Raw genomic sequence first — 18985 nt, forward strand, 5'->3', positions numbered from 1 at the left:
TTTAGTTATGATAATTTCTTTAATTATAGCAATATTTTATTAAATTAAATAAATTTAATTTTACTCAACCGTGGTGGAAACAGGCCTCCATGATTAAAGTAAAGATTTAAAAATATTTTTACTTTGCTTGACAAGACCAGAACTAGATTTGTATTTCATTTACTTTTCCAGGTCTAGAAATCAGACATTTAGTATTAGGATACTTCATGTGCAGGTTTTGTTTTAAATCGCTGTTATTTTGAGGCCCCCTTGGAAGTTTGCGCTGCGGTAGGCTGCAACGGTCTTTGAAATAACTTGTAAATAATATTGTCTTTGAATAAATAATAATAAAGTGATCTGGAACTGTAATGTGGACAAGACCTGCCTGCAACTAAAATGAGAATTAATTACACCTTAAAAAGGCTGCGAACCAATCAAATCAAACATTCAACACCCATGTGGTATAAATTATTGCATTTATTGGTCAAATCTTACAATAGCACAAGCTAACCAGGACAAAATGTGTTCTAGGAAGACCATAAAATCATCTGTATACACTTTTTAAAACATTTGTTTTGCTGGTAATTTAATTAACATTGAAGAAAAAAAATTGTCTTGGTAGAAACGGTAACGCGTCTTTGAAACAAAAGCCTACATGATATTACATTCACGAGGAATCCTGCCAGATAAAGCTCTTGCCAGTAAATGATGAGCCCAGTGACAAACTGAGCAGGGTGATGATGTGACAAAACAGTTTCTGTTGATCTATGATAAAGTCTCAAGATCCATCATGGATGCAGCTTTTCTCCGTTGTGACATCACATTCAGCTGAAAGAGAAACATCAGTTCAGAGAGGGTTCTGTGCACACTTTGTCCAGCAGCTACAGAGGGCAACAGTTGAGTTGCGGAAGTAAAAATGACAAAATGTTTTTATATACCGGTACTCACTGGCCACTTTATTACATACACCTTGCTAGTACCAGGGTTTATAAAAACATCTTTAAATCAATGGTTTTATATTTCTACATTGTTTTAAAGCTTCAAGGGATTGTTGTTCTTTCCCTCACTAAAGCTGTTAAGTACAGTCTTGTCTTTTTGTCCAATTTTTTTAAATTTAGCTTCAAATCAGTTTGTAATGTTGTGATTCACATCGTAGCTGGTGGTTTGGTAGAGTTAGTTCTCGGCTTAAAACTTTTTTTTAAAATCCCTAAAGGAAAAATACTTTGGGAACAAGCTATGGAAAATGTGTGCAGGCACTGTCGCATTCTACAGACAGGAAGTGTGTAACTATCCAGTATGGTTGATATACCTGTTGTGAAGCACTTGTTGCACGTTGCTCTGCCTGAGTAAGACGCCTCTGTAAACGTGTGTTTTTCTCCAGCTGCTCTGAAACCTGCCTCTCATACTAGAGACAGAAATGATGGCATTACTCATTAACACTTGCAGTATATACTCATTAACACTTGCAGTATACAACATCTTTCTAGGTAGAAACAAATCTGCAAGTACTGTCCACACCTCCAGCATCTTCTGATGATCAGCTTCCATCTGGATCTCCAGTTCCTGAACACGCTGTTTCTGTCTGTTCAGCTCTGACCTGCAATGACCACAATCATTTCATGGAACCTTGACCAGCTTTACTCAAACTTCACACTACATTTAATCAATAAGCTCCTGTTATAATATGGAAGCTAATTTCTTAATACGATGGTAGAAAGATTCTGTACTGAAATTCCCCTCACTAAAGGCAAGACTTTTTATGAAACAATTAATTTTTTATGGCAAGAGTGTTGCATGAGCATTAACAATTCGCATCCATGTAGGATGAGTTATATACCAAAGTTTAATCCTTAGTGCTCCGTTCAGATGGCAAACCCTAAATGTGAGTAACAGTAATAGTGATTATTGCCTTCTGTCTCGAGTGTTTGAGCGTTCACCTGAGGCTGCTGAGTTTCTGCTGGAAAGCCTGTGAGAGGTTCTTGGCCTCGTCTTTGTAGCGACTGATGGTTTTCTGTTGAGCGAGCACCAGTCTGGTCAAACCGGCGCTGGAGTTTTTACTGCTCTCCTCCATCTCTCTCAGCCTGGACTCCAAACTCTGCTCCTTCACACACAGCTCCTGCTGCATCGAAGACACCTACACACGCAAAAGAATCCTGTTAAAGACGCCATATTTATACTTCTACTGCTAGTCCATTGATAATGCTACTCAAGGATTTTTACACTGAAACCACTTGTAATTTAGTTTTTCCTCACTATTTGAGATGCTCTCTCTGAACATTAGAATTAAACGAGCTGTTTGTGCCTTGAGTTAAGCCAAAAAATTAAAATTCTGTCGGCATTTACCTCATGTCATTCCAAACCTCTAAAACTTTTGTTCCTCTTACACAAATGAAGATATTTTTGAAAACCTGAGAGATTTCTGACCTTCCACTGACACGAGAAAACAAACCTTATTGCTTCTCGAGCATCAAGCAAGAACATTTGAGATTTTGATGACCATATTTAATGTATTTTATGCAAATTGATCAATGTTTATATGTGAATAAAAGCCTAAATTAAGCCAATTTTAAATCATGAAAAGCGATTGTGTTTCTTCAGTAATCTGTTAAATTCATACAGATTATTTTTTACAAGTTCTTATGGACTTTTGGGGGAATAGACTTTCAACGGAGGGACAAGATTAATGTTTTGAAGATGAAGTCTTATTAGTTTGGAACAACATGAAGATGAGTGAAAGATGACAGCATTTTAATTTTTGGGTGAACTAAAGTTTTACAGATTTGATTTAAATGATGTCTGCTATGATTGGTTAACCTAAGCATATCAATGTAATTCACACTGTTGTTCATCAGGTCGTGTTAGGGGTAGGGTTAATGTGCTCATGGTTTTAACATCAATATAAAAAAAAAAAACAGTTTTCTATAGCACAAAAGTATAGTTCACCCAAAATGTACTTTTCTTCTGCGGAACAACAAAACAGATTTTAAAGAATGTTTCTGAACTGTTTTTGTTCATACAATCAATGTCGATGGGGTCCAAAACCAATGTGGACAATTTTTTTTTATAAAAGAACACACAAATACAAGCAAAGTACTACAGTAGTCAACATTTGAAGTGGATCAAAAACTTTCATTAAAAGTTACACATGAATTTTTACAATATTCGCTCTTGTCTAAGGACAACTTTGATTCACTTTTTTGATCCACTTCAAATGTGGCCTACTGTATTTCAGAATATCATATTTTGTGCTCCACAAAAGAAAAAGTCAAAACAGGTTTGAAATGACATGAAGCTGAGTAAATGATTTCATCCCATCTTTGTGTGCCTGTGTTGTGTGTGACCTGTTGTTTGGCACGTCTCTGAGCCAGTGCACACTCTTTGCGCAGTGCTTCCATGTCTCTGTGCAGCTGCTGGTTATCTTGCTGCAGTGTGAGTCTCTCTTCACTGATGGCTGTGCTCTCTTCTCTCGAGCTCGACAGCGCTGACTGCAGTCTCCGCACCTCCTCCTGACAGCGCGACAGCTCCTCTGAAAACCTGCACGAGCACACAGGAAACTAGTATGAACCAACCTTAGATTTACTCTCGGTCTAGTTCGAGCGTGTGTGTGTGTGTGTGTTCTCACTCCATCTCCATCTTCTTCATCTTGTTCTTCGTGCTGTTGAGTGAGAGTTGTGTTTCATCCTTCAGTCGTTCTGCATTTAAACATCTCTGATGGAGAGCCTCCATCTTCCTCATCTCAGGCTCTCCAACTCGGCCCTCTTTATAGACCTACAACACACACACAATTTCTTTGAGTAATGTTTTTGGAAGAAGTCTCCTACTCGCCAAAGCTGCATTTTTTATATAAAAAAATACAATAAAAACACCAATAATGTGAAAAATTATTGCAATTTTAAATAATGGTGTTCTATTTTAATATATTTTAAAATGTAATTTATAACTCTGATAGCAAAGCTGAATTTTCAGCATCATTACAAGTACTCTATTCTTCAGTGTCACATGATCCTTCAGAAATAAAAACAGTTCTGATTCATACTTTTGTGGACACCATGAAAGATAATTTTCCGTAACTGCAAATATCTTTACTGTTACTTTTTAGCAATTTAATGCATCCTTGCTAAATCAATATCTATATATCCATCCAACGAAATATAAAAAGAATACATTTTTACAGATCATTTGTCTTTTATAAAATTTTAGGTTAAATATTTATAAAAGGTACTCTAGGTAGTGCATGATAACGGGTTATTACCACATTTTAGAAGGTGTTTTGCACTTTACGTCACTTCATGCCTTATATCACCCCTTAAATATGACAATATCACAGCAACATACAGCCTTACTGCAATTAATTATGTAGGAGTAAAAAATGTGTATTTAATTTCACCGTTTCCAGCTCCTCTTCCACAGCTTTTCTCTCCCGATGGGCTCTTTCAATCTGTGTCTCTTTATCGGCACATTCCTACACACAACCATAGGAAATATGTTAATATACATTAGCAACAGTTGCTTCTGTACACATCTGTTCATATGCTGATGATAAATGTGTCACCAGTTGCAGGGCAGACAGCTCCTCAGCCATGCGATGAATCTGAACGTTACACTGCTTACGAACACTCTCAACCTAATAAAAGAGGAAAAGAACAGAAAACTATAAGCCACACTCAAAGATGGAAATTATATATGCACTGTGATCACAGATTAGCTGGATGTCAAAACACTAGAATTAGAAACTAGAATGACACGGTGCCATAACCATGCTTTGTCAGTGCAAACAGTTAGGCTATGTTTGGCTGTAGAGATCTAAAGGGTTTGCAGCCGTACGGTTGCCTTTAGTTTAAACTGTAACGTTGAATCAGGCTAGCCTTGAAGAGACTAGCAACAGATCTAAATAAATTCTAAAATCAAATATAAACACTTCACACTTTATAATATTAAGTACATTATTGTTCACCTGCATGTCATGACACCATCAACCAAATTCAAAGAAACCCAAACATGCAAATGTGTTGTTGAATTATTGAAATGTTAGCTTAACATTTTAGATACTGCAAGTAAATAATTTTATGTAAAGGGAGACTAAAGACCTGACCAAAATGTTTTAAGAATCATAAACGAAGCGTACATCGATCCTCAAGGCTACTCTGACAAAGAACCATAGGGGCTTTAGGACTGGAGGAACATTCTCATAGTTCCTATAACTATTGGCAGAAGTACCCGCTTTTTTGCCATGTTCGCACCTCACTGAGAACAATTTTGGGGGGACTAAATTAGCTCCTACTTTAGAGTAGGGTCTAACCCATTACAATAGTGTGACGTAAATGTATGGTAATTGGCTGAACGCATGCCATATGAAACATCCGTCATCACGAAACCCATGACAACAAAAACACAGCTCCGATCACAGTATCATCCATCCTCAAGTCGGCCAGCTTACGTCACTTCAGAGTTCCTACTGGCCGTGCGAATGCAACCTGGAAAATGACCCTAGGGCAAAATGTAGTTCTTGGGGGACCGCGCTGGTGGCTAGTTCCTATAACTACCCAGTGCAAAAGCCCCTCATGATGCTTCAAATATTGTCTAACAGGCTCATTAGGCCTAATTGAACCTGTCTGAGATTAGACTTGAAGCCTCCAGCTTGTTCGCTTGTCTCCCTTTGCTGAGTTCAAGAACTGCGGCTGTGATCACCTCTTTCCTGGTGCGCAGGGCAGCATCCTGGATCAGCTGCTTCATGGCGTCTTTCATCTTCTCCAGCTCTTCTGCTCTCTGTTTCTCCCTCAGCTGAGCCTACAGTAACATACACACTTAATTATTTGGGAAGATATAGAAGAGAGTATGTATTGGGCCCGTGCGGTGTATCTGCAGCGTGACCTGTTCTCTCTGAAGCGAGGCTTCCTCAGCCAGCTGGATGGAGTTGCGGAGGCGACTGAGGGCTTCAAATTTCTCCTCTTCCAGTGAGGCGCAGCGACCCTGCAGTTCTCCCACTTGCCGCTCCCACTCCGTCTGCTTCCTGCGCACTGACTCCGAATCCTGTGTCGCAGCTTTGAGTCTGGAAAACAAATACATAAATAAAATAACATCCATATTTTCAACAAGATATTAAAAGGAAACAATATATACAATGCCAACCTTTAATTTGCAAAAATAAATTAGGTAATAAAAGATTCTTCTTTTACCATCCATTCTGAAATGCATTTTTTCCCCCTACCTTTGGAGGCGGGGCCCATTTTTAAATGGTTATATATATATATATATATATATATATATACATATATATATATATATCAAACAATTTACTCTCTTCATTTTTTATAGAGAGGCCCGGGACAAAATTTCTTCATCAGACATTGTGTGAATAGTTTTGAGGCAAATTCTTAGGGTTAATATTTCATATTTTCATTTTGGATGGTGTGACCAGGCAAACATTACATGTTTAAATGCAGTAAAACAATAATATTGTGAAATATTATTACAATTTAAAACAACTTTTCTATTTAAACATTTTGAAATGTAATTTATTCCTGTGATGACAAAAGCTGATTTTTCAGCATCATTACTCCAGTCTTCAGTGTCAGATTATCATTCAGAAATCATTCAAATATGCTGATTTGGTGCTGAAGGATCATTTATTATTATCAATGTTGAAAAGAGTTGTACTGCTTAATATTTTAACATAATTTATGTGAAATTTAAATAATTTGTAACATTGTAAATGTCTTTAACCATCTTTGCTTTATTTAATGATGCATATAAAGTACATAAATACAAAATAGTTTTGAACACCAGTCCACAATACATACAACATCTAACAACTATCACAGTTTCTTCATCAACACACCTTTCAATCTAGCAGTCAAACTGAAATCATAATTGATAGACTTCACCTGGCCTCTAGCTGGTTCAGTGCTGCTTGTAGTTGCTGTAGTCTCCGGTCAGAAGCTTCCTCTCTACCGTGAGCTTCTGCTGCGTCCTCTTCCTGCACCATCACACACACACGACATTATTAGAAAACACACAGTAGGGTGATAAGAACACTTACATAAGGACAATTATAGCCACATCTCTCACCCTCCTCTGCATCTGATCCTGCACATTCTGCAGGAGTCTGGTCATCTCCTCCACTTTAGTCGCGGCAGATCTCTGCTCCAGTTTAGCTTGCCTGAAACACAGAATACAGAAACACAGACATGATTTTTTTTTGTGTATTTTCTAAATAAATTGTATCTTTTTACTACTTTTTATTGATAGCATAGTAGTGCGAAGACAGGGTGAATGGGATCGAAAATGCACTACAATCTTTTAAAATCAGTAAGATTTAAAGTAGAACAGTACAAATATATTTTTTTTAATTTAATTTTTTTAAATTCAAATCTCCAAAACAGAACTCGAGTGAAGGTTAAGTCATAAAGAGTTGGCCATCTTAAAACGCTACCTGAGTTGGCCGCGTAACTCCTCCAGCTCACTGCTCTGTTCCGCCACCGTCTTAAGGAAGTGCTGATTGGTCTGAGTGTGACAGGACAGACATGAACGCCGGCCGGGCATAACGCCAAACACACACACACACACTTCAAAGAAATTCACAAGGATGAAGAACGGAGGAGAGGATGGAGGCTGTCTGGAGGTTAAGATGGGATAGGTGTGAAAAGGTTGGGTGTGTGCGAGCTACACTGATCATTAAATATTCAGGAATAGAGTAGTGTTTCCCTTCACAACCACTACACGCATACACACACACACATATAAGGCTGAACAATGCACAACACTCAAACAGGTGACATTCTGACTGGTGTGAGAAAATGTGTGCGTGTGTGTGATTAAGACAGAGCAAGGATTATGCCTTAAAATCCATTGCATAACAACTGACTGAACACAGAACCCTCGAACAGCACTAATAAAACCCTTCCATACAATGATATATCCAAACATATAAAAAAAATTATTTGTGGAAATTTATGTAAAAAGGGGCTTGATTTTATCCATCTGGATCTGATTGGTACTGATAATGTACAATCACTTGGCTATTATCACAAAATAAAGAGGGTTTGAAGGGGTTTATTTACCAAATAAATACATAAATGCACTTGAAATATTGCAATGTATTGGCTTATTGTATTCCTCATTTGTAAATTACTTTGGATTCAACATCTGCCAAGTGAACATGTAAAATGCAATGATTTTATTATGTGAGAACAAAGAGGCTGCAAAGTGATATGAGAGACAAGAAAGTTTTATAAAGTTATTTCAAAGGCGCAGAAACTTTTACATTACATTGTGAAAGATCATAAAAGATGATTTCATTAGGAAGAAACATGCACAATAAACCAAGACATTAACTGTGGAAAGAAAATACAGTAGATTTAGATTTTAAATTTACCGATTCCAGTTTCTGATTGGCCAGCTGGAGCTTCTGTGCATGTTGTTGCATCTGTGCCAGCTGATTCTAAAACAGCACAGCGAGTCAGTAAGAGCACAGACAAAGTATTTCAATAATTAAGTAATGTGTATTATAATAAGCTTCAAGCCATAATTAAGCCAATATTTTACAGCCAACAGCTAATATTGAATTCACATATTCATGTAATCCGTCTCGGCATGCCTTCTGGTTTATATGAAAGTGCTGGGGGTCTGTTTGTTCTGTTAACTGTGCCTGCATGTAGTTAAACACTGCCCTCTAGTGTTCAACAATCATAGTACATATTGTCAAGTGTTTATTGAAAGAAGAGATTAAAAATAAAGCTGTCTGTACACCAAATATGTGCTAAACCTGTCAAGTTTTGAAAACAAACCTGCATTATAGACTGAACTCAAATGGGATGAGTCTGTAAACACGAATGTGAGTTTGCACTGGCTACCTGCATGTGCTGCCGTTCAACTGCATGCATTTGTCCATCACTCATGGAGCTCTGGTACTGGGTCTGAAGACGATCCAACTCCTGCGAAGCGGTCTGCCACATCTGAAGAGCCCGTTCTTTCTCCTAAAGACACACACACAACAAACTGAAGTTAAACATTCTATGATTGTGGCCTTTCATGACTAAACTCGCTAAATATCTTTGAGGTCTGACGTGATATTAATGTAGAGGACAGAAGCAATGTTAATTGAACTGAATGGATATCTGGTTAGTGTAGCATGGACTTATAGACCATGACAGGCATGAAAGCGAGGCTGTGAGGGATAGACTTGTTTTCAATTGCATCTGCTGTAAAAAGCTGTACAAAGCTTCTAGATCACTTTTAGATATTTTTGCAGTATTTTGTCAGCAGAAATTTTCAAAAAATAATTAGTTGTTTTGAAAAGTGTCAACCAGGCACATAAAGGTTGAACAGTGTTTCTGTAACTTCCGGAGCAAAAAAAAAAACCCAAATAGCTCTCAAACACAATTTAATTACAGTAACTGTTGTAACTATAATATTTTTGCTGTGAATATTTACTTTTGACATTTGTTTATAACTAGCAATTATTGTTTTTTAAAAGTTTTGGCTATGACTCATTATGCTTTAAACTACATTTTGACACAAACTGACTTATTTAAACAAAAAAAATATTAAATGTACAATGTCTATGAATACTCCTAAGTTTGAATGCAAATTAATTGCTGGCTTTAAACGGATTCATTAAAATGGACAGTTTGCAAAACTGATTTGCATGAATAATCATATTCCCAGATCTATCACCTTTTTTGCTAATGAGGATTAAACCCGAGTTGCTAATACAATATTTTATAATGCTCACATTATGTGCAAGACAAGGAGTGGAAAACTATCACAGTCATACTATATTCACAATATTGCTTATTTTGTATTGCCAAAATCAATGTGATTATGTTAAACAAAATATATAACATAAAATTAATTTATATATATAATCAATTCAGTTACTCCTCTTAACTTGTGTTGTATCTCTATGATGAGGCATAAAAATGTCTCACTGGATGTTTAATTTATGGCTAATTATTTCATTCTCAGTTAATTAAGAAATTAGATCTGTGAATATGATTTGGAAAAAAGTGAAAAGTCCACAAACTCAAAAATAAGTCACTTGAGGCTTGACTTGAACTGACACGCTCTCTAGAGAAGTTTAGATGTGATTTGCAACATGATGTTCTGGTGAACTGCTCCCTAAAGGAGGGCAAAGATGTGCAATGTCGAGCTGAAAGTGGGACGCTTGATGAGTGACGCACTAATATCTCATTACTCCGTAATGTCAAGTGTTGATATGTAATTCTCGGGAGCACCTGAAGCGTACTCCACGCTGATTAAAACCCATTCCCTCAGCACAACACGACCTGCGCCGTCGTATCATATATTAACTAAAGAACGGAGCTTTAAAGCCAGAATAACCCCAGATCACCCCTCGCACAGCCGGAACACAGGGCCAGGAAAGTGCCTGTGGGTTTGTAGCTGCACAGACTGACTCATGGGAGTTATGCAGCAGGTCTGGATACTCACCTCCACGACACACTTGACCTGCTCCTCCAGATTGCTGATGGCGATTGCATCATCTGCCGTGACTCCTTCTGTTCCAGCGGACAGAGACTGGAGCTGCTTTTCAATGGATGTTCTCTGCTCTGCATGAAGCCTGCAAATAAACATTAATATACACGGTTAATGCAAAAGGTCAACCTTCATAAACCCTTAGGAATTATCTGCAGACATGCTTTAATTTGTTCTAAAATATTAGCTGACTTTCATCCCTAAAGTCCTAGTAATTGATTGGCAGTAGTATATTGAATCAGTGCTTGATATGGGGAATAAAAACATGTCGGTCCAGGGAGTGGGGGTGTTTGAGTGTCCTCCCTCGGTTGAAATCAAGCTCCTTGGGGGCAACATATTAGAAGTACCGGTATGCAGGAAAAAGTGAGGGTATACACACGTGAATATCATGAAACAACAATTATATTCTATTGTAGATTTAATAGTCGTTTTTCATAGTAGTTTTTTTTTACATGCAAATATTGATGCCGCTGTTATGTTTCACTGCTTGAATTGTGATCATACTTTAAACTGACAATTGGGGGGTTTACACAACACCAACTTTCCACTAAAACTGGAAAACTTATGCATTTTGGCCATTCATTTACACCACAACGTCGTTTTGGGGGCCTGAAAACGCAAACTTATTCAAAGTGCACGTTTTTGAAAATGATACCGTTATCATCTCTGTGTAAATTACAAAAAAAGTGAATGTGAAAACAGAGGTCATATGGATGCCATCTTGATTGTTTGACTTCACCACTCTGTAGAAGCAATGTACGTACAGTTTCTTTACAAAGTGACATCGCCAACTACTGGCCTGGCATGTTTAATACAGCGATTTTAGTGGTTTTCGCAGATCTGTGTGAACGGGGATCTTTTTTAACAACGTTGTCATCTGTGCGCCAAAGTTAAAAAATAAAAACGTGTACATTTTTAGTACATTGCTTTAGTGTAATTTCCCTCTTAGATTATGGTGGTAGGTACAAAAGTTTGGTAACACTTTACAATAAGGTTCATTAGTTAACAACCTTGAATGAACAATGAACAATACTTCTACAGCATTTATTAATCTTAGTAAATATTAATTTCATAATTTACTAATACATTATTAAAATCAAAGGTTGTATTTGTTAACATTTGTTAATGCACTGTGCATTTTTATTAACAAAGATTATATAAATAATGTTAACTAATGAACCTTATTGTAAAGTGTTACCAAAAGTTTTCTAGATTGAGAATTACCGCAAAACTCACAAACGTTCTCCCAACAATAAAGTGAATTTACGTAAAGGGTGTCCTGTGATTACCAGAAGCACCTCATCTTGCACAGCAGAAGCTGTTAGCACTGACTCCGGTAATAAACCAGTGTCTGGGTGGAGAAATCAGCAGGAGATCCATTTGCAGCAGCTCTTACCGCTCATTTTCTTTAACCACCTGCTCCAGGCTTGCTTTGACGTCTGTCATCTGCCTCTGAGTGTTTGACAGGGAGAAACAAGTGTGTGCGTGAGTGGTGGGAGGACGGTGATGGAGAGAGTTTGAGAGAAAATGTACCCTTGAATGGCAAACTTATTATAAGACAAATTCACTTGATTTGGGATTAAACTGCAATTTATAGCTGACAGCATGAAATCAGCCCCATCAAGCCCTGACAGCTGTAAAACCTCACTGTAAAGCAAGCATTGGTGTGAGCGTTTGCGTAGTATAGTGTTAGTCTTTAAGTGTACCTGATAGAACTTGAGCTGCATCTCCATCTGTTGTATGTGTCTGTCATATTCTTCTATTAGAGGAGCCATTAGACTGAAAACACACACCCAGGTCATAAACAACATTATTATGCAATTAAGATTTTAGGCTATTAACATTTAGAGTTCCATGGTACTGGATTACATGAAAGTACTATATATAGATAATAATTTTACATTTAAAATCACAATAAACAAAGGTTGACTTTACAGGAACATAGTGCATACATATACATATATATATATATATATATACACACACACACAAATGATTAAACATTTTTATAGATATTGAAAGCATATTATGTAGTTATGATTGGAGTCAATTGTTTGTGATGCAATTTGTGATAATGCAATGAAACAAATTGTGTGGACTTGACTTTTTCCCAGAGAGGGAACCAATGAAATATTAATAACTGATTATGTAGTCAATGTGTACTTTTACCTGTGAGCTTTTTGTTTTTCTATGCAGTTTTTGCATAATAAAATAAAACAAAACATGTAGCTGGTTTTTGCCAAATTATTTTTTGTCCGATAAATATAATATATTGACCTTAACCAAGTTTAGCGTTTTGTTCTTCCCTCATATTTAAAAGATAAAAAATATCTATAAAATAACCGCGCTATATTTTGATGGTTTAATCGAACTTGTAAGATATATAAATAATATCCTTTTAAAATTGCATATTAAATGAAAACATAAATAATAAATGTTATGTCATTTTCTAAAGGAAATTGGAATGGTGCTTGACTTTGCAAAAGCTGCCACCACAATAAAAGAAGGTAAAAGATGAGAAAATTAAACGGCACATTCATAACATGTGCACAGTTATGCCTTAGCAAACTTATCTTTAAATTTCACCCAACCTTTCTATATGAGATTATTTTCAGTAGTATGGTGTTCATTAAAAACAATAGTTTTTTTTGTTAATAAATAATGGTTGCATGCAGAGTTTGAAATTAACCTTTTAACTCACCGACCAATTTGACTACAACTTCTACTAGCCAAAAAAGAAAAGAAAAGGAATAAACCAGATTACCTACTTCACAGTTTATATATTATCAAATTTGGAATGCATACATTTATTTCTTATTTAAACAAAAACCTGTCATCCAGCCATCTCCTCCCTTCCTCTTTCATCACCAAACATTTAGTTTAGGTGGACAGATCAATACAGTACAAAGAAGATAAAAAAAGGTAGGATGTTAGAAAATAATGTAATTTCTGTTAACCAAATGCTTTTTAATCTTCACTATTGCTTCAATGCAAATAAACAAGCACGCCATTATTTGTTGCGTAGTGACGTGTACATTATGTTTAAGTAAGCCTGACATGTGCAGATTCTGTGCAATGTGCTGTATTTAAAAAAATAAATTGATGAGCGTTACACGCCACAGTTGATTTTTACCCGCATTTGGCGGATTGGCTGGTGTTAATTTCAAAGCCTGGTTGCATGGTTAAAATAGTAGATGACTTGAGACAGAGACAGTTGTTTTAAGTTAGTAACTGGCTATAGGGACTTACCCTCTGTCTGAAAGCCAAGGAGCTACAGATTCCATGACCACATCATCTGCCTAAAAATAAAGTTACAATTTTATTAAGCGTCTATTTACAAAATCCCCCCAGTGCTTCAAGCCTTTATTATTATTAGGAATGGTTCCGTTTTCCCCCACATCACTCGGAGTTAGCTGTCAAAATGAAAGTTCTGTCATGTTAATGAAACCATTCACTTTCATTGTATGCAAAAGACAACAATAACAGTGAATCATGACTAAAGCTGTTACAATTCAAGTGCATAACATCTGCTTTTTTTGTAACACAGAAGAAAATAAGGCATACACATTTGGAACAACATGAGGTCGAGGGTGAGATTTTTTAATTTATTTATTTTAGCTGTGAACACATCCTTTAATATTTAACAACACATTCACAGTGCACCATAAGAGCATTATGTTATTAATGCTAGAGATGATCTACAGATTCAACAAATAAAGCAATAAACAATAAAATTACCATCTAATCATAAAACTAACCTGTGACACTGAGGAGGGAGGAGGAAATTCATCCTGATATCGACCGAGGACGGAGTTTAAACGATTCACTGATAAGACACAAAACAAAGTTAAAGTGATGATAAATGTGTGTATCTGCACACTGTTATTTCTGAGATCTAGCGTGTTTCACCTTGATCTCGTAGAAATTCGACTTCTGTTGCCATTTTTTGCGTCTGCAACAGTAATAAACTCTGTTAGGTCAAAGCAAATGCCTCGTAAATCAACAACAACTATTATACAATTTAGTATGTATAGTACAATATAGAAAAATTTCCATTACTGAAGCAGTCAGTTTACACACAGACAGCACAAGTGATCCCTGGAGACTGTCTTTGTGCAGGAATATTAGTTTATCATTGAATTAACTGACTAAATAAAAACATATCATTTAAGTTTAACTGAGTAAACGTGCATTATTAAACTAGATTATTACGAACGTACATGTTCTTCAATAGATTAAGCGAGTGAAAAAGTAGCGAATCTGGCGTGTAATCTCAGCAACAGCATCATTGGTATCCAGGTGGAGAGTTAACGTTACACTGGCCAACTAGCGGGCTAACGGCTACACATATTTCAACATTAATAATCAATGGGCTGGATACTTATAAAAACCTTGAGTGAATTATAAATGTTTATTTTTTCGTCGCGTAATATGGCGTATTATGAAATAGCAGTAAACCGTAAATAAATATAAGTTAAGAAGACCTCGAGGTTATTATAGGTACCTGCAAATCCTTCCGCCTTGTAAGTTAGTTTAAAGACCCCACCAGCCAATCAGATTAATCTTCACCGACGCTCAGATTCACCCTCTGAGCCAATCAGACTCATCCTCAGGGACGCGGTGCAACTTATTAAATGTTCCCGGGAAACTTCAACACGCTTGGGTTCCGTGTAGTTTATGGAGTTCCTCTTTTTTCCATAGTTCTTGAATTGAAGAACTAACAAGATGGGGCCACTCGATGTGATCGAATAGGGTAATACTTTACTTCATAATTTTGTTTCAATAATTCACTCTTTTATTTACTAACGACTATGTGCCTGACTACAGAAACGTATGTGGGAGACTTTGTTGATGTATGCCAGAAATCAGGAAGTGTTCTTCCTATGACATCAAGTCAAGTCACATTTATTTATATAGCACTTTATACAATACAGATGGTTTCAAAGCAGCTTTACAGCGATAAACAGGGAAATAATGATCGATGATACAAACAGAGTTCAATTCAGCTGTCAAAAGCATTAAAAAAAACAATATAGTGTCATTATTTAACGTTAGCTCAAGTATGTTCACTGTTGATTCAGTTAGTCAATTATGAAATAAAGCCGAATCAATATTCAAATCAGACTGAAAATAAAGCGTCCCCAACTAAGCAAGCCAAAGATGACAGTGGTCCAATCCAAACACCATCAGTGACAGAAATGGAGAATTATTATTTTTTTTATTTTTGGAAGATACCAGGCTAAGTCATGGTGCCAGTTCTCATCTAAAGTAATGAACAGGGTGTGATCAGGTGACATCAGGTGTTATGTTTATGATATCAGATGCACTGCTTATCAATGACTGTTGAACCTTATATCATATCAGACAGTGTCCTGTGCAGCTTAAGTCATAATACAGCACAGAGCTGTGGATAAATCATCTATTGACACTTACAAATTTATATATATTTAGAACTGAACAAGATAGTCATTTATTAATATTTCAGGTTTAGCTTTAGAAGATAATAAGATTTTGCCATGCTTAACAGTGTCTGCAGCGGTTGTATCCTCCTGACTGCCATGGATTTCTATATCAGACACACCTGGAACAGCTTACCTGTGGATCATAAGCCGGTAAAGATTCGCTTCTCACCTGGTGAGGAAGGTTTGTTAATGCAGGTGACTGCTCCTTTCTTCAATGACCCCCCTGCACCAGCTGGACCACCTGGAGAGGCGTTCCCTGGTCTCTGGGACTATGAGGGTATGTTCATATATACCGTTAATAAAGGCTCAAATCTGGTTTAGAGATTCAGTTTCTTTCTTTCATATGATTATATAACAGATTGTTGGAATCAACTGATCATTTTGGATATACGCATGCAATCCTTGACTATCTAGACAAATAAAAGTCTGATTTAACTTTGGTGAGAACTTGAATTAGAAGAAAGGTTTATGAAACACTAAGTTAAAATGTTTATCTTTCCCTTTATCTTTTACACAATATTTACAGTTTGTGCTACGGACTTATTTTTCAGTGGTAGAATCCTTCTTCTTGAACAGCAACACTGAGCAATATCTAGAGGTGGAAGTCTGCCCGTAAGTTAAGCCTACTGCGTTTTTCAGGCTGCTGAAAGTTTTTTCATTGCTAATGTGTAATTGAAATAATATTTTGATATTACAGATATGGCCAACACCTTGTTCTGCTGCTGAATGGAAAACATAATGCATTCATGGTAAGCAAATTCACACTGTACATCATCAGTTTATTAAAGGGGTCATATTATGCTTTTTCAACTTTAGTTAGTGTGTAATGTTGCTGTTTGAGCATTAAAAAGATCTGCAAAGCTCAAAGGTAGATTTTATGTTTTATTTTATTGTTCACCGCCCCTTAGGAAAATTAACCTTGGTTTTGTGTTCGAGCACTTTTTGTATTACCTTAGTTTTCCAACAACGATAACATCGTATCTAAAAGGTATAAAAAAACAACAACATAGGCCCAAGGAGGGTCTTCATCGAAACCAGAACTATACAGGCCAGACTGGGGAGGGAGGTGCTGTAATATGTAAAATATGTGAGAAATAATGCGTACACAAACACACACACGGGGTATACAGCACTTTCTTAATAAAATAAATATAAAGTCAGTAAATGTCTTAATATTAAAACTTCAGAAAAGCTTAATAAAATTAAATAGTACTGGAGTATTATGAAATATCCTGACGTTGTTTTGATGCTATAACCATTTTTATGCTATAACCTGTTACAGCAACAACTCCCTCTATCATTCAATGCCGATATAAAGAACAAAAAATGGAAGGGAGAAGCACTTCTGCCTTGGAGGTATTTCCCTCAGGGCATTAATAAGATGAACTCCTACGCCATCCATGGCTCGGGTGCAGGAAGGACTTACGAGTCTCTGTATCCTGTTCCTAAAGAAGACCTAGAAGAAGGACAGGGACCAGACTTGTACGTTTAAATATCTTAATATTGTTTCGGTTTCATTGTATTGCATAATTACATCACCGTGATCTTAACATTTCTTCTCTCATCCGAACAGTCATCGACTTGAGTATTTTCAAGACTTCACTCTGCAAAGCATCATGGGGAAAGACTGGGTTCAGCCAGAATCTGACCTGTGGAATTTAGCAAGCAAATGACCAGCTGAAAATCACAAACCAATTCAAGCCGTCTCATATCCAGCTTTTTAATACAGCAATTACTTGTAATTTGCTTCCATGGCTAAGTTAGAGCACAAACTCCACTGCAGTCAAATCAAAGTTAATGATGTGGCTTGTTTTAATGTGGGTGTAATGGCAATATAATGGCTTTTATTATCACAATTTAATAAATCTTCTATCAGTAATGCAGCACTAATCTCAGCAGTTAAGTATTCCATCCAGCACCAAGCATCTAGGCTATACAATATAGCAAATGAGAAATATGTTAATTTTTATACTGAAATTTAATTAATTATTTAAAAATGGAGATGTTAAACGTGGAAATAGAACATTAAATAAACAAATGATAACATTAAACCTTTTTGGAGCTTGGAAACAACAGGTTGCATGGACTATTGCTATATGACATATATGGTGAAGATTCTTCCACGAGTTGCATAGGAATATGAGTAGCTATAACTATCAGTTTTACGTGCCTAACCCTACCATAGATGATCCTTTTTATGTTTTAGTTGGTCTGTTGCAATATTAAAATGGGTTTCGTGCAACCTTGAATATCTGACAGACTTGACAGTATCTGGAAACGTATAGCAATGATAGCCTATAAAACCTCTTCAAAAAACAGCCGAGCTGTTAACTCTCTCAGCAAACCCATGCGTATAATCAATAGGCGCTGCGTAAACTACAAATTAGTGGCTAATAAGACGGAACACGGGTTTATAATTACAGCCGCTGTCTGTTAAATGAATATTAACAGTGACTAATTACCGAGCCACTGCTCTCGCGCTGCCTAACCCCTGACTGGAGCGCGCACCGCGGGCGTGAGTTGAATGCGCGCTCCTCTGTACGCGGGAGCGAAGGTCATGGCACGCGCCTATGCATGCATGCATGCATCCATGAACGTCCAGGGAGGCACAATTAAAATGAGGACACATAATATATACTTTCTAATACTAAAACGCTGTAAGACAATAACTTTAGAAATTAATAACATTTAAAATATCGTCACTGTCTGGCAAAAACCTTGTATAGGCCTAATCTCCATATTTCGTCATAAATCATTACTATTGGTCAGCCTTTTATTCTGTTTGTGGATTTTGCAAACATTAAAAAACATTTAAAAGAGCTTGTGTCTAAACCTCAAACTGATTATATTACACATTATATTAATGTGTGAATTAATAAAAGTAGTAACATAAAAAAAAAAACATCTGTTGGGAATGCAGGGAGACACTCCAGGACACATTACTAATATTACTAATAAATTTAGCCAGCTTAAATGAATAAATAGATAAAAATAGAAACCAATAGAAATAATCACATCCATGGGGCGCACTCAAATTACACACACAGACT

General features: G+C 36.5%; 2 protein-coding genes across 10 annotated transcripts; one reads left to right on the top strand and one right to left on the bottom strand.

The window, feature by feature from the left end:
• Positions 1-427: 427 nt before the first annotated feature.
• Positions 428-15120, bottom strand: sclt1 (sodium channel and clathrin linker 1). 7 transcript variants are annotated; one of them, XM_079616033.1, is made up of 22 exons: positions 14978-15120; positions 14383-14425; positions 14232-14299; positions 13723-13772; positions 12180-12252; positions 11870-11925; positions 10429-10558; positions 8832-8954; positions 8354-8419; positions 7412-7482; positions 7048-7138; positions 6864-6955; positions 5851-6028; positions 5668-5766; positions 4532-4603; positions 4367-4441; positions 3602-3747; positions 3321-3513; positions 1917-2113; positions 1498-1576; positions 1289-1384; positions 428-807 (listed from the first exon to the last, which is right to left on the bottom strand). In XM_079616033.1, exons 2-22 carry the CDS (start codon positions 14414-14416, stop codon positions 745-747), a joined length of 2052 nt encoding a protein of 683 aa, XP_079472159.1. In that variant the 5' UTR covers positions 14417-14425; positions 14978-15120; the 3' UTR covers positions 428-744. The 7 variants fall into 7 exon arrangements, with proteins under 7 accessions (XP_079472159.1, XP_079472160.1, XP_079472161.1 ...); XM_079616034.1 differs by having other exon boundaries at positions 438-807; positions 14694-14981; XM_079616035.1 differs by having other exon boundaries at positions 438-807; positions 14533-14981.
• On the top strand, positions 14901-17818 carry cUnh4orf33 (chromosome Un C4orf33 homolog; the record flags this gene model as incomplete). Of its 3 annotated transcripts, none has more annotated exons than XM_079616043.1 (6): positions 14901-15226; positions 16001-16212; positions 16487-16547; positions 16633-16684; positions 17218-17417; positions 17509-17818. In XM_079616043.1, the coding sequence occupies 5 exons, from the start codon at positions 16032-16034 to the stop codon at positions 17606-17608; spliced, it is 594 nt and encodes a 197-aa protein (XP_079472169.1). In that variant the 3' UTR covers positions 17609-17818. The 3 variants fall into 3 exon arrangements, with proteins under 3 accessions (XP_079472169.1, XP_079472170.1, XP_079472168.1); XM_079616044.1 differs by having other exon boundaries at positions 15115-15226; positions 16049-16212; XM_079616042.1 differs by lacking the exon at positions 14901-15226 and having other exon boundaries at positions 15990-16212.
• Positions 17819-18985: the final 1167 nt, after the last annotated feature.

Source organism: Phoxinus phoxinus (assembly GCF_949152265.1).
Source record: "Phoxinus phoxinus genome assembly, chromosome: 6".
Taxonomy (NCBI): Eukaryota; Metazoa; Chordata; class Actinopteri; order Cypriniformes; family Leuciscidae; genus Phoxinus; species Phoxinus phoxinus.

Bases quoted from the DNA above. Each gene is read 5' to 3' on its own strand.
- sclt1 (XM_079616033.1), bottom strand. From the start codon at position 14,416: ATGGCAACAGAAGTCGAATTTCTACGAGATCAAG. The intron at 7,483-8,353 runs GTAAATTTAAAA...TGTCACACTCAG, and splicing joins CCAATCAGAAACTGGAATCG to ACCAATCAGCACTTCCTTAA. The intron at 6,029-6,863 runs GTGAAGTCTATC...TTTGTTTTCCAG, and splicing joins CTGAACCAGCTAGAGGCCAG to ACTCAAAGCTGCGACACAGG.